The following is a 14,831-nucleotide window of genomic DNA, read 5'->3' on the forward strand; positions in this document are numbered from 1 at the left end:
GAGGCAATCAAATCTCCAGCTGTGCTGTTCTCATCTTTACCTAAAATTTAACATTTGAAATACTCAAGGTAGGAGAATTAGCTTCCACAAAAAAAGAAAAACAGAAGTCACTTGTCTCTGTGACACACAAACATTAACTCTCAGAATACAGGAAGGAGAGGAAAAATGGTGAACTACTTGCTGTAGTGAACTCTGAAGTGAATTTCACCAACCACTAATGCAACAAAATGATGCATGCACTGAATCAGAGTTCAGTTAACTTCAGAGCCACTTGTATCTTTATTCAATTTTATTCTGCTGACTTTGTTGTCCAAGGTTTCATTAGCAGTGTGTTTCTGAACTCTTTCAGTCCCTGGATCCCCCAAAAGAAAGGTTCAAAAATTAAGGCCTATAGAACTGAATTCCACATTCTGTAGTGGTGACAGACTCTACTGACGTTTCAACTTCTTCATGTTCCCACTCCCTCCAAAAGACTTTTGCCCTTGACCCCTTGTTTCTTTCCCTCCTGCCCAAGCTTCTGCCCCCAGTCCATTTGCTTCTGTTCCATCCCCTCTCACGATTTTCAGCTTCTGCTCAGGTCCTCCTAATTCTGTCTCCAGTTTCTGGGTTTTACCTTCTTTTTAGCTCTTACTACCTTTTCCTTTATGGACGCAAGGGCAGAAAGAAGCAGAGAAGAGAAGAATATTTTACATGTTTTCAGCTTCTTTCTGCCTTACTGATCAACTCTTGTTTTCAAAACCACTCCCTCAATCATCCACATTTCTCTATCCACTGAACTCCACGATCCTCGTGTTCCGACAAGGCAGGTACTAAGACATTCGGCACATCCTTGATTTCAATTTCAGTACAAAAGCAAATAATGACATTAGCGGCTGAACACGAGTCCACAGTGTGCCCAGGTGGCCAAAAAAGCCAATGGCATCCTGGCTTGTATTAGGAATAGCGTGGCCAGCAGAAGTAGGGAGGTGATCATCCCCCTGTACTCGTCACTGGTGAGGCCACACCTCAAGTACTGTGTCCAGTTCTGGGCACCTCAATACAAGAAAGACATTGAGGTGCTGGAGAGAGTGCAGAGAAGGGCAACAAAGCTGGTGAAAGGCCTAGAGAATAAGTCTCATGAAGAGCATCTGAGGGAACTGGGGCTGTTTAGTCTTAAGAAAAGCAGGCTGAGGGGAGACCTTACTGCTCTCTACAGCTACCTGAGAGGACATTGTAGAGAAGTAGGTGCTGGGCTCTTCTCACAGGTAATGAATGATAGAACAAGAGGGAACGGACTCAAGCTGCACCAAGATAGGTTTAGGCTAGACATTAAGAAAAAATTTTTCACCGAAAGGGTTGTCAGACATTGGAATAGGCTGCCCAGGGAGGTGGTTGAGTCACCATCCCTTAAAGGTCATTTAGATGTGGTGCTTGGAGATACAGTTTAGGGGTGTACTTGGTAGAGTAGGGTTGGTGGTTGGACTTGATGATCCCAAAGGTCTTTTCCAACCTGAATGATTCTACGAAAACCACATTCTACTGATACAGTCCAGGGAGAAAGATAGATCAGTAACTCTGCGTGGACAACTTTTGCCTGAGAATAATCAGAAATTCAAAGAGGATAGTGCGTGCTCTGTGCAAAGAGTTTGCTACCTCACTTCTCTAAAGACTTCAACAAGTCTCTCCTGAGAATTTGCGTGTACCCCAATTTTTCAGATCCTTATCTCTTTGTTCAATTTCAATCTGTTTGCAGGAAGAACAAAGGGTATGACTGATAAATTCACTTTCAACTATGAAGAATCTGTTCCAATCTGATTCCAACCTGTTCCGGACACTTCCTGTCCAAGTGCTATCACTAATCGTCAAATAAGCGACCAGAAGCATGTGGAAGACAAAAATTATTTCTTTTAGGTCAAATTTTCATACAGAACTTCATGACCAGGACAGTAAGCCCTGTAAAGATCAGCACATCATTCAAGAGCATAACATGCTTTCCAAAACAGAATTTCAGTGCTTCCCTTTGAGTAATATATGTATTTGTTTAAACAGATCAAAACCCTCTGGATTCCTCAAATGAACAAAAAATCAGGTGATTGCATAGTTTGAAGTACACCTCTGCTGTTGCATTTTATCAGATGCAACATAGTAACCAGTAAATCGTATCAGTAAAAGGAGCCTAAACATGATTTTAAAGAAATACTAAGTGATATAATGGAATTAAAAAGAGTTGTCTTACTTTATCAAAGAGCAGCACACAGCCCGCAGGGGCTCATGATCCTTCCGTCTGATGTTGTTATTGACCATCAAATCCAGCTCTTCTCGAGCAGCTCTTAGTTGACTTTCTGTAACACTGTAGCTCACTGACTCCCGAGCACAGTCCTCAATATTATGGGCTTCATCTAAAATGACTACTTGGCCTTTTAGGTTAATTTCCATCTAAAAAAGACAATTATTATCTAGTAAAACAGAGCGAAAGACATTAACAAGAAACAGAAACTAACAGGATCCTGTTAAAAAAGTGCCTATTCTGCATCATGGTGCAAGCTTTTTGATCCACTAGAAAATAACCCAGGGGAGGGGAAAAAAAAAAAAGCGCCTTATCTCAGCCTGGATGAAAATAATCTGAACCTACTACACTCTCCATAAACCAGACAATTGTGAAGTCTGCAAGGGTTTCACTTCCACTGATTGAAAAAAAGCGCATGATTGATCAGCTAGAGTACGCGACCAGTGGAAGCATTACTTGGAATACAGAAATTCAAAAAAAAAAAAAAAAAAAAAAAGAGAGGAAACCCAGGAGTTATTTTCTAGATAATATTTTGGATATAAACCAGATTCCAGTTGACTTTAGCCAGTGAACATTATGGTTTTTAACTTCCCTTTAACTTCAGTTATTGTAATCTTTCTTACAAACATACTTACACTCTCCCGTATCTGCGAGTCGAGGAGATAATTATAAGGACAAAATACAATATCTGCCCCCACCATGAGTTCTCTGGCCGCAAAATATGCACAAGCACGAAGCTTCTTTCCCAGGCTCACTAGGTCTTCAATGTCCCAAGCCTGATACATCCTATGTGCAGACTGTAGGGCATGGTGTTCACTGAGTTTATGAACACCATGATAGTAAAGACAGGACTTGCCCTAAAAGCAAATAAATGCAGATAGTTAGTGGTTACAAAAAATAATGAAAAACAAGGAAGCTTAAATCCTCCAAGTTGTTACATGCATTTGACTTTATGTTAGAAATGGAAACATTTCTAACAGCTACTTTTTATGTCAGACGATAATGAAAAACACATAGTGTCAGAAAGAAAACAGGTAAATCCACGTTCCTAAAAGGTACATCAATAAAGGACACTTATTTCTTCTTCATCTATAAAACCAAAGACAATTTAAGTCTTAGTAAGAACATTAACCTAGCAGTCATAAATAGTATTCCTATAATCATAATTTTTTCATTATTGATACTGTGTATCAACTTTTTTTTTAACAAATAATAAACTGAATTATCAAGAGGCATTTAAACAACAAAATAGAAGTAAAAAATGTTATGATTCCAACTGTTCAACCACCTTCCATTTTAATATGTTTAAATGAATGTTCATTTTCTGAAACAAAATTACTCACATGTTTTCCTTCCAGCAATTCTACACACATTTCGTTCCTGTTACTACCACTACTAGATACCACCGGATGAATACAGGTATAATCCCGGCTAGAAAGAATTGTCATAGGGACACTGGAATACGCCGTTCTCTTCAACTCTCTGGTAATCTGGGATATTTGCTTGTGCGTTCGCGTTCCAAAAAATATTTTGGGAATGAACGACCGAGCTCCATTTTCTTTCTTCTTTGTGTTACCAGTATCTTTATCAGTTGCTTTTCCAGAAGAACAGGAACACTCAGTGCAAGGGCCAGAAGACTGCAACCCAAAACAAAGAAAGGTTAACAAAATCCCACTGTGAGATGAACGTGCTAAATCTGCTCATGCTGTACCTAGCAAATGCCTTCCAGGATAGTTCACGATAGCCTATTAAATCACCAGGTTGGCCTATCAAACTGCAAAAAGTTTAAAAATGTCAAAGCATGCACGCCACGTCCTCATGCCTGAAAAATCTCAAAAAACTTCTAGCAATCACTAGATACAACTTTTCATAACCCAATCGGACAAAGAATTATTATTCCAGTGGAGTAGTCACACGTGTGAATAATGCAAATGAACTCCTCGCATTTAAGCTTCAGCATAAGGACACTCCTGTTACAGAACAAAAAGTGTCCAGCACCTTCAATGAAGAAAACCTTGGGACCAGACACCTCGATTAAAATACTGAGAACGCTTTTTCTTAAAGCAAGCAGGAGAAAGCTAGACAGTTTAATGAAAGCTGTTTGCAGACAAAACAATGCCATACATTCTCCATTAGAAACATGTTTGCCATGCCATTATGTCAAAGGCCATCTAGTAACTACAAGAATAAAAGACAAATAGGGAATAATTCTAAACAGAACCTAATCCTGTAAAAGATTTGTTAAAAGCCTTTTTTTTTTTTTTTCTTCCTGAGAAGCACCATCTTTCATAACATAAAATACTGGAACAACTGCCATGAAATTGTAATAATTATTGTGAAAAGACACACAGAAAACAAGTAACTCACGAGTAACCATGTCCACACACACCTCCCATAAAAAATAATTAATTCTTCCAACGTAAACCAGTTTGTATTTGGTTTTCAGGTGAAGTGCAAGTAACAACATGTAGTTGCCCGCTCAAATCCTCCTCCCTCCCTTTTCAATTGTAATTGGTAAGATTATCCATTACAAACAAATGCTAAGTCACCCCGTGTGTTACACCACAATTCTGGGGATCAAACCTTCTTTTAGCCTCCACTCTGAGAAAAAGCAAGTTCGTATTACCCCGAGTCCCACTCAGCCTTGTCCGCCATTAAATATTACAATACATGATAGGATGCATGCAAATGTAACCCTTCTGGAGCTGTCACTCACTGGGATAAAAGGTTCACTGATGTGCCAAATAAACAGGCCTCAAAGCAGATAAAGTTACACCCATGCTGGAATTGTTACATTCCCCTCTCAGGTTGCGAGTAACAGCAGATATCATTACGGTGTGCTGCCACATTAAATAGCCAGTTCCAAATATCCTGCCTTCTATATTGAATAATTACTTATTCACTGAAAGGATAAAAAGAAGAGTTATGAATGGGGCTCTTGTCAGCAGCAAAGCAGGAAACAGCTGACATATGGTATACGTTACATATGCGGCAATACTCAACTCTGTACTCACACAAACTGCAATGCAAATTGTACCTTGATATTCCTATCGTCTACACCCTGTTTTGCGCTTTGAAATAATGAAAACCACATCACCATGCTGACAGTCAATATAACCGAGGCAGTTACTGGGTAGGGCCTTTAAGAATACGTTTATCACAGAATCGTTTTGGTTGGAAAAGACCTTTGAGATCATCAGGTCCAACCACTATCCTAACACTGCCAAGCCCACCACCAAACCACGTCCCTCAGCACCACAGCTATATGTCTTTTGAACACCTCCAGGGATGGTGACTCCACCACCTCTCTGGGCAGCCTGATCCAATGTCTAACTGCTCTTTCAGCAAAGACATTTCTCCTAATATCCAATCTAAATCTCCCCTGGTGCAGCTTGAGGCCATTACCTCTTGCCATCTTTTAATTTTAATTTAAGTTCAATTGTGTTTTCAGAGGCATAAAGAATACTCAGAATTCCAAGCTGATACCATACCACCAGTACTTCACTGCTAACGCTAAACCTTAGATTAATCTGCCAAATAAAAGTAATAGAAAAATATTAGGACCAATCAGGCAGCTATTTTGCAAAAGTTATTCTAACAACAGGAAAAAACAGTTCAAACAACTATATGCATAAACATGGACAGAAGGCTCTTCTACGATGGGTTTAAAAAAAAAAAACACAGATGTATTTCTTTTTTATGAAAAGAATTAAAAATGTTCTTATATGTAAAGCTTATAAATTACAGCATTTTACAGGTGGCCTTAAACGATTTTCTTAAAAGGTCTGAAGGTATAATACTGGCTTTAAGAAGCACTTTAGCCAGTATTCCAGTTTTAAAATGTTACCTTTAACTTTGAAAAAAGTTTAAATAAAAACAAATCAACATTGAGAAAGTTATAAACTCAGACTGATTTTATAGCAACTAGTAAGAGTATAAAACTGCCTGCAGTAGTCGTAACATTTCTGAAAGCCACAGACACCATTAGCCCAAAACACATAAATAAATAAGGAAAACCTTTTCAGAAAGTCCTTTATAATGAAGGGAAACTGTAAGAATATGTTTAAAACATAGTTTAAAAGTTGAGTTCTTCATGTTATTTGCACATTATTCAAGTGTATCAATTTGCACTTGAATTCTTTGTTATCCTCTAGAGAATGGTTTGGTCATCTCTAATTTTATTAAAACCAAACTATTTTAATTCTATCTTTCTATACAAAGAATTTACTGATGATATCACATAGCAAAATCTAATGTAGTGTTAATCTCCCGTACTGCAGCAAAAGGAAAGTGAATACTCTCCAGGTGAACAAAGACTAACTCCAATGTGACAGTTTCCATTGCACTGTTGCCTTGTAAGGTACAAATTTTTAGACTCATAACACATAGATATGGGTTAAACTATAATAAAATTAGAAAATGTTTCCATTTATTTACAAAAGAATTGGGGGGGGGGGGGGGGGCAAGTAGAAGTAATTAAAACAACAGAAAACTATTCCATAATACCCTCTAGCTTCTGAACTAAACCCATTTTCACATGTTTGAATCTGGGAATAGAGATTTTCATTTGGGAGACGGGAAAAAAAAAAAAAGTCCTCTACTTTCTGCATATTTAATCAGAAACATTCAGTAACAGATGCTGTTAGAGATCAGATACCAGACTATACGGACCTTAAGATAATCCAGCTTGTTTTTACTTCTGTCAGGAGGTAGATAAAACAGCCTATCACATCAATATTTATATGGCAAAAACGTGGAAGTCTGATTAAAAAAGGAATAATCGAGACCCCCAACCCGTCCTACGTGTAAAATAGAGCTAAACAAACACCGAGGCTATGATCTTTGAAACACAAAGAGGTAAGGGGAGTTCTTCATATCTTCATCTACATTTCCCAGTTACAAAGCCATTTGAATGATACAGCAGTGAATGCCTCTTGTGTGAAATATCACACAAGCACAATCTAGTAAGATATCAGCAGTCACATTACCAGAGCTTTTCAACTCTTTCTTTATAAGCTCTCAAAAAGCACAGTATTCTGCTGCTGCTGCAGCCTCTTGATTAAAGTACACAAAGCAGCTGTTTATCCTCTCACAGTAACCAGCAGGTGAACCCAGTTCAATATTTATCACAGGCTTTCACAGATCACTGCTAACCAAGCAAACGTTTTAATTAAGCTGGAACTTGCTTCAAAGAGCTCATTCAAAACGTCAATCAGCGGGAAAAGGATCAGATACGGTGTCAGGTGAGAGCGTGTAATACAAATCCACAACTTTCTTCATCCCATCGCGGTAAATTAGCCTATTCTGGAGTCCAGACCCTGATTGTAACAGGCTGCCAGTCTCCTGGAATGTGTAACAGAAGTCACTCAAACTCCATTGTGAAGGTTGTAAGCAATATGTCAAACCGCAATGGGCTAGCACATTAAGACAGATTCTTTTCACAGTTGTTTTTTGATACCCCAAGTGTTTGTTACACTACTCTCCATTTACAGTTTACTTTTTTTTCCTAGTATAAATGGGGATTCCTTAACCCAGCTGCCCCAGTTTCTCAGACCGTATGCTTTGACAGAAGTAATCACGAGAGTACCCTAAGGGTATAATTTCTCGTCTGAACTCCCACTAGAACAGCCCTCTCTTGCAAGAATTAACTGCGGAAGGACAGAAATGGATTCCCAGGCACCGGACCGAAGGCAGCTAAGAACAGGCAGTCATCCTGAGCCAAAGACCCTCACCCACTGGATCTGCAGGTGTTCTTCTGATGCAGCAACATCAGGCAGCACCTCTCATGCTCTTACAACCACCAACCCATTCTCTCTCCTGGGCTATGAAAAGGACTTGACAAGTAACTAAATTTGCTTTAAGCACAGGAGTGACTACAGTAAAACTCAATTTATACAAAGGTGGAGTTATCTCATTGATTAAGAAAACATTTTTATTGCATTATGGTATCATCATAAGTACATGGTCCATTATAAGTGTTGAACATAACCTCAGGTGACTTTATCTCATAAGCTACACTAGGAAAGCTGTTTTATACCTAACAGCCTACACTGTGATGTTCCTCATGTCTTAAGCTGAATGTAGTTAAGCCACAGACCCACAAGTGATAAATAAAGTCTCACTTTCTGCAGTTGTTTCTTGATACCAGACAAGTTCTCAGTCCGCTTAAGTAAAAGTTCATCACAGGAAAAAATACCTTATTCCTTCATTCTTAAAACGAAATTTTAACAGGAATAAACACTTTTATTTCTTCTTAGATTACCTCTTTCTAAAAAAGTAGAAAGCAGTATAGTGTTTAAACTTTGAACAGCACACTGTACTGCCTATCTGCAGACTCAGACCCATGGATAGCACATTACAGCACATGCATCAACAGCTCAACTCCTGTTACAAAAACACAGTTTTCTCAGAAAATCAGACTATAATTCAGTACTTCATTATTTAACAGTTAGTTGATCTATACTAAAAATTTTCAGTTTTCTTCAGTGCATGAAATTTCTAGAAGTCATAAATCAAGTTTTTCAGATACCCACCCAAAGTACCAAAGCCAGGGAGGAAGGTCTTTGTATTTCAAAATCAACAGCACACTCTGCTGGCCTTTCTATTTCAAACTACCAATTGAAGTTCAGTGGTACATAGCATTTCAAGTCCTACTAAAAAAAAAAAAAAAAAAAAAAAAAAAAAAAATCTACAGAGCTTTCCAAAACTAATAAAAATTGCTTCCCATCAAATGACCTAGAACACAGATTCACTTTTGGCAAAAAAAGATTTAGCTCGCAGTGTCTTAAAGGAACACCAAAGCTTTTGGCGTCTTCCCTGTTTACAAAGGCACAGCACACTGGAAAACAGCTCTGGAAGTGAAGACATGCACTGATTAGAACAGAGGCTAATTGAGGACATCCAAAGAGCCAAGTCCTGTTGGAAGAGGTGGAAAGAGAACTGAAACGCCTGTTGAAACCAAGCGTATTTCCAAACATGCATAAAACCACCTGAATTACCCACAGATGGGTATTACCATAAAACAACATTAAAAAAATATTGGAAAGGGAGAACGTTCTTTGCTTTTTTACAAGAGAAAGTAGATTTCTGTACTGAAGCAAGAAATTGAGGTCAGACCTTATTCCTTTCTCATATTTGTCTCTAACATACAATTGCATGATTTCATGGTGTGCTCCTCCATTTTAATATTGACAAGAACTATTCTGTGCCAGCCTTTGATAATCATTCGTGGGAACCACTTCACTAACGTAATTTGGCACCTGACATTCATCTCTACTGCCACAGGTTTCTTCCTCTACTGGTTTTACTTCAACAAACTTTCATGTAAAATCAGTAAGATTCAAACACCAAGAAATGCAGCAAATGCCTAGCATAAAGCAGCAGAAACAGCTGCATGTTTGCATCTCAACTTCTTAGGCAATACTTCTGCTCTGGAAAGTGGTAATTTTTAAAAAAAAAAGCCAACCCCAAAACATATGTCTATCACAGTAACACACAGGATTTTTTCTTCTTAATCATGTGCAATATTTATTACTTAGTTTTTGTTATAATAGATTGTAATGATCAGCTCCAGCTTTCTCCATAATACTTTTTTGAGGCCTAAAAGGCACACACGTTAACACTAAATGCTGGCTTTCATTTACTACATACACCGCAAAACAATGAATGGCAAGTTGGACAAAATCTACAGACCCTAACGTCACTTATTTCCATGGTCCTAGTTTCAAGTTCTTCCACAATGTCGTAAGTCTACCATCAATTGGAATATAACACGCAGATCTATATCTGCTGTACAATTGCTGTCACATATTGAAAGTTTACAGGCTGAAGTGCTGGGCCAGATCCGGTGCTATTGGGGAGCCACGGTGTGAAAGAGTTCAACACACTGCTGAGAAGAACAACTTTCACAGAAACCATGTACACTTTGCAAATCACATTGGTTAGACAGCACCATGAGGAGTAAAAGCCACCGCAGCTCTCGCTATCGATACTGACATTACTTTAAAGCAACTTACATACTCGGGAACCTTTACATTAGGCTGTAACGCAGCCAGAGGTACAGTGTTTTCTCAAATTATGCTAACAAGCTGCATTTCATGCATTATCTCTTTACAGTAAAATATTTTTTTTTAATTACTCTTGAACTAACAGTCCTGATGTAAAAGATACTACTATATCACTTACTGTTTTGGGAGAAAAAGTAGTGGTTTTCACACTTTTTTCAGAGTGAACAATCAGCTCTCCATTCTTTCTCTGATGATAAACTTCTAAGGCATCAACTAGCTGCACTCCTTTTGCAAAACAATGGCGTTTTCTAACCTGGTGGGGAAAAAAAAGCATTGTGTTCCAATACACTGGACGGAAGTATGTGCTTACACTGGTGGTCAGTGATTTGGTTTCAATTGGTTTCCGCTGAGTCTGCTTTAGTAACATTGTGCATCACTAACGTTTGTTAACAGTTTAACCAAATCTAAGTCACACGCTTGGCAAAAGCGATAAAGTTTTAATTTAAATATTCAATAACAGAAATTTGTAATCTATTGCAGAGCTTTTCTTTTTTAATTTCCCACTGTTACAAAACTGACAGAAATTATAATACTATATAGATACAAGCAGAAAACTTCAAAAACTAAAATAAGAAATAAATTCAAACCATGTTGATCTAAAAACTAAATAAAAGTAACCACCTGAGCAATACTCTGAAGCAATGTCAAAGCTATTTTCAGTGCACATCTGAGCACATGCACTAAGCCATGGGATACAGACACGCAGATGAAAACATTACAGAAACATTGCCCTCCACATGTGAGGCCAGAGACAACTACACCTGACAGGATACAAACCAGAACTCTAATACTGTGAATGTATTAGTTGTGTTTCTTATGCACATTTGCAAGAGAACTTTCAACTCTAGAATCTCATCCTCTGACAATACTACAGATCAACTGGGGATAAATCTATCTGGGGGATATTAGCTGTCTAAATATGCGAGATCTAATTTACGACATAGTATTATGAACAACATAGTGCAACATGAACTCCTTTGTAACAAGTAATAATAAGTATGAACAAAAATCTGTCAATCTAAACTATGACCATGACATGACTCAACTATTCTCTATGCCCTTCTCTGAAATGCTGACTGGTATCTGACAGCTTTGTTGAGCTACACCTGGATTATTTTACTGCCAATAAACTTTGCTCACCTGCTGCTCAGTTTCTAAAGGGCGAATCCTTTTCCTGTCTACTTGAAAATCACCATTCTCATTGTCACAGAGAGATGACCTTTTTTTGGCAGACAGTTTTGAAGCTAGCGTTTCATTTTCCTTATATTCTGTAATTAAAAATAAAATAAAATAAAATGTAGGTTGACTACTAGGAATGCATTAAATAAGGGCAACATTTTAAAAGTAGAATTTACTATAAATACACATGATGTAGGAAATAGCATTCGACATTTCTAGACCTATTAGCCACCATTTCCATACAGATTTCCACGCAGGGCAGAATCATGTAGTACTCTATTGTGAAGATGGTAAAAAAAAATAAATCTCTGACTCGAAAGCAAAAAGCATGACATCACTGCCTATGTATTTTACTTCCAGAAGAGATTTTTAGTTGCCTAGATATGAAGTTACCTGTGTTTGTTAGCAGGCTTCTAGGTTTTATGGAACTTCCACTTTCATAATTATTAGAAGAACAAGAAGCACCACCATTCACACTTGTTGCAGCTTCATTGCTCCTGGATTGGGAATGACACGTGCAGCCACACGGTGGTGAGGTCTCTGGCTTTCTGTCTTCCTTTTCGCATGATGATGTAAGCAGTGATTTCTCTAAAGGACACAGTCATCTTCCATTAAAAACAACTCAAGACTATACATGGGAACTTGATTTTCAAAACAGTTAAGATGAAAGCTTTTGTTTAGGCACCAGTTACAAACCTTGTGTCTCTACAAGGTCTGAACAAGCTACCATCACCCTTTGAAGAACTGAAGCGCAAAGAAATGTAACAACATGCAGAAATTAAAAATACCCCTGTTTTTCAATTCAATCTGCATAACTACAATCCATGAGTATTTTCTTTCAAAGTTCTGACCGCCACATAATTTCCTTACAATAACAGACAGCCAAATCCAGCTTAGTATTACTGGCCATTATTGTTTTACGTTGCTGATAGGGCAATATGTGTAACGGTGGACAAAGACCTAGTTAGACTCCTGAAACCAAACATTTAAAGGCTGATAAACAGCAACAATTCATTATAATACACTTTGGCAATAAAAACTGGGCAAACAGACACCAAGACAACTTACCATAGAGAGACTGCTGCCAGGATAACGCAGAACAGAGCAATGCCAAGCTTTTGCCACTTCCTGTAGGGCTCTCCAACAAACAGTGTTGCCTGTTATTTAAGCCTTTAACAATCTTCAAGGAGAATAACAAGAACAAAACCAAAATTAATAGAAATAAACCAAAGAGGATGTCTTTAGCTAAGCTAGAAATAACTTCTAAAAATAGATCAGGACACCTGCTGTCTTGTAAAAAAAAAAAAAAAAAACCAAAAAAACCCACCACAAACTAAAATCACCCCCTGCAATCACCTTTGAGAATAACAAGGGGTCAGCAAGCCTTAGCCGTATCTCTCCAGAGGAACACACCTCAACAGCAAAGCTCAGAGGTTCCCTTATGAGCTACTTGCCCGCTAACAGCCATAGCTGCTGGGGAGAGCTTGCTTCCTTTAGTCTTACAGAACCAAACATTGGAAAACAGGTCAGACGACCAAACCATTTGTCCCACCCAGAAAAAACGTTTAAAAATGGTTAAAACTATTTTAAAATGTTTAAACGTAAATCGCAATGATTCAACTCTCCAAAAAATGAAAACTTATTGAAGTATTACGTTCTGTTTAAAAGACAGATGTTTTACTAAATCATTCCCTCCTTATATACTTGCAAAATTATATAAAATTTCTATTACAATATAGTATCAAATTAAATAATCATATATATTACATAACACATAACTTGTGTGTTAGTGTAAATGTTCCCAAAACCAAAAGGTCCTTCAGCACTCCCTAGTCACGGCAGATAGCATTGTTATAGCACAGAAAACAGTAAGTTCTGTTAGAACTGAAACTCTCAAGACATTGGAGGCTCTGAATTTAGCATGTGTTTTCTTAAGGCTGACAGGTATTGGAAAACATAACTTATTATTTTAGCAAATGTTAACAGATATTCTGCTTACAGCATTCATCATGGCAAGTTGTGAAGGGTAAGCCTTGCAAGGGAACATAATCTTCACTCCCCCAATAGTATATTCTGACGCATCAGAAGACATTGTCACTTTTTCCTCCTGTTTACTTCAGGTTTATAACTGCAATAAAAAAAATAGCATTAACAAGTCAACACCAAGAACCAGGCAAAGCCTGACACAACAGATGGCACCAAACAAAAACAAGCAGAAACTGCTAACCTGATAAGGGAGCTACACAGCTCAAGATATTACCAGAACTGGCATTTAGCAATTTATACTGCACACCGGGAGTCACAAACGAGAGCAAGCTGCCACCATCTGACAAGTAACGTCAGCAATTTAAATCAAAGTATGATGAACTGCACACATAATTTCAGACTCTATTTGTCAGACTGAATATTGTTGGGATAAGAACCCAAATCCTTGGAGAAGAGTATTTTAGGATATTTAATAACTAAAAGTAGCCAGTTTTTCAATACTGCAGGTCCATTAGCTTGAACTCCAAGACATTGCAAACTACAAAGACACAGCAGACAACAGGAGATTTTACTGTTCATTTTATAAAAATGAGAAAATAAAACAGGATGCTGACTTTAGAAAGGGGATGTTTTACAACAACGTTTTCCTTCCACTAGCAGTACAGAACTTATTCAGGGGAAAACGAGGCGTCATTCACTTTACTATTCTGTATTATCTTGTATTTCTGTCACTCTGGATAATAAAAGAAAGTCAGTTTCACTATCATCCTAAAATATTGACACTGTCAATTTAAAAATACTGAAGAGGCATAGATGGCTTAAAAAAAGGTCATTTTTTTATTTCTTACGGGTTTTCAGCATCTACAAAATGAAAGAGCAATTTTGAACTGGTAGATTCCCTGTTGATAAATCCAACCTATGTCCTCATCTGACTTTTAATGAGTAAACACACACGTCAAAAAAACCCCAATGTACGGCATGATTCTGCTTCATCATCAAGCTTCTCAACAGGAAAAAGAAACCCTCGCAAAAAGAGTGCTGACATGAGTTTACATCCTACCCCGCCTTCCAAAAATGTAACCGCACCCCATTAAAAGGCTTTTCCCCAGCGCACTCCGGGAGGAGTCGCTTAATTGAGCGCTACTTCCAACGCAGCTTTGCCCAAGAAAAAAGCAAGGCCCCGTTGGGGCACTGGGAAGGATTCAACACCAACGGGGGCTGGAGGCGCAACGGTCCGGGACACCGGGAAGGCGGAAAGACCCTTCGTCCCGGTCTGCTCCGTCCCGCCCGGGAGCGCCTCTAGGATGCCCGGGGCCGTTCCTAGGGAAGCCCCG

At 38.3% G+C, this 14,831-nt stretch overlaps 1 protein-coding gene across 1 annotated transcript in view; it reads right to left on the reverse strand.

Annotated features, from left to right (window-relative positions):
* The window catches only part of BRIP1 (BRCA1 interacting DNA helicase 1), a 116,762-nt gene extending 103,159 nt beyond the window's left edge, over positions 1-13,603 (reverse strand). The window contains exons 1-8 of the mRNA XM_086475255.1: positions 13,511-13,603; positions 12,580-12,691; positions 11,905-12,099; positions 11,464-11,600; positions 10,451-10,585; positions 3,610-3,903; positions 2,902-3,123; positions 2,216-2,415 (exon numbers count right to left, since the gene is read on the reverse strand). Of these exons, the coding sequence (XP_086331381.1) occupies positions 2,216-2,415; positions 2,902-3,123; positions 3,610-3,903; positions 10,451-10,585; positions 11,464-11,600; positions 11,905-12,099; positions 12,580-12,691; positions 13,511-13,603 (1,388 nt within the window). The remainder of the gene's footprint in view (positions 1-2,215; positions 2,416-2,901; positions 3,124-3,609; positions 3,904-10,450; positions 10,586-11,463; positions 11,601-11,904; positions 12,100-12,579; positions 12,692-13,510) is intronic.
* Positions 13,604-14,831: the final 1,228 nt, after the last annotated feature.

The sequence above is a fragment of the Leptosomus discolor genome, chromosome 18 (assembly GCF_034619465.1).
Source record: "Leptosomus discolor isolate bLepDis1 chromosome 18, bLepDis1.hap2, whole genome shotgun sequence".
In the NCBI taxonomy this organism is placed as follows: domain Eukaryota; kingdom Metazoa; phylum Chordata; class Aves; order Leptosomiformes; family Leptosomidae; genus Leptosomus; species Leptosomus discolor.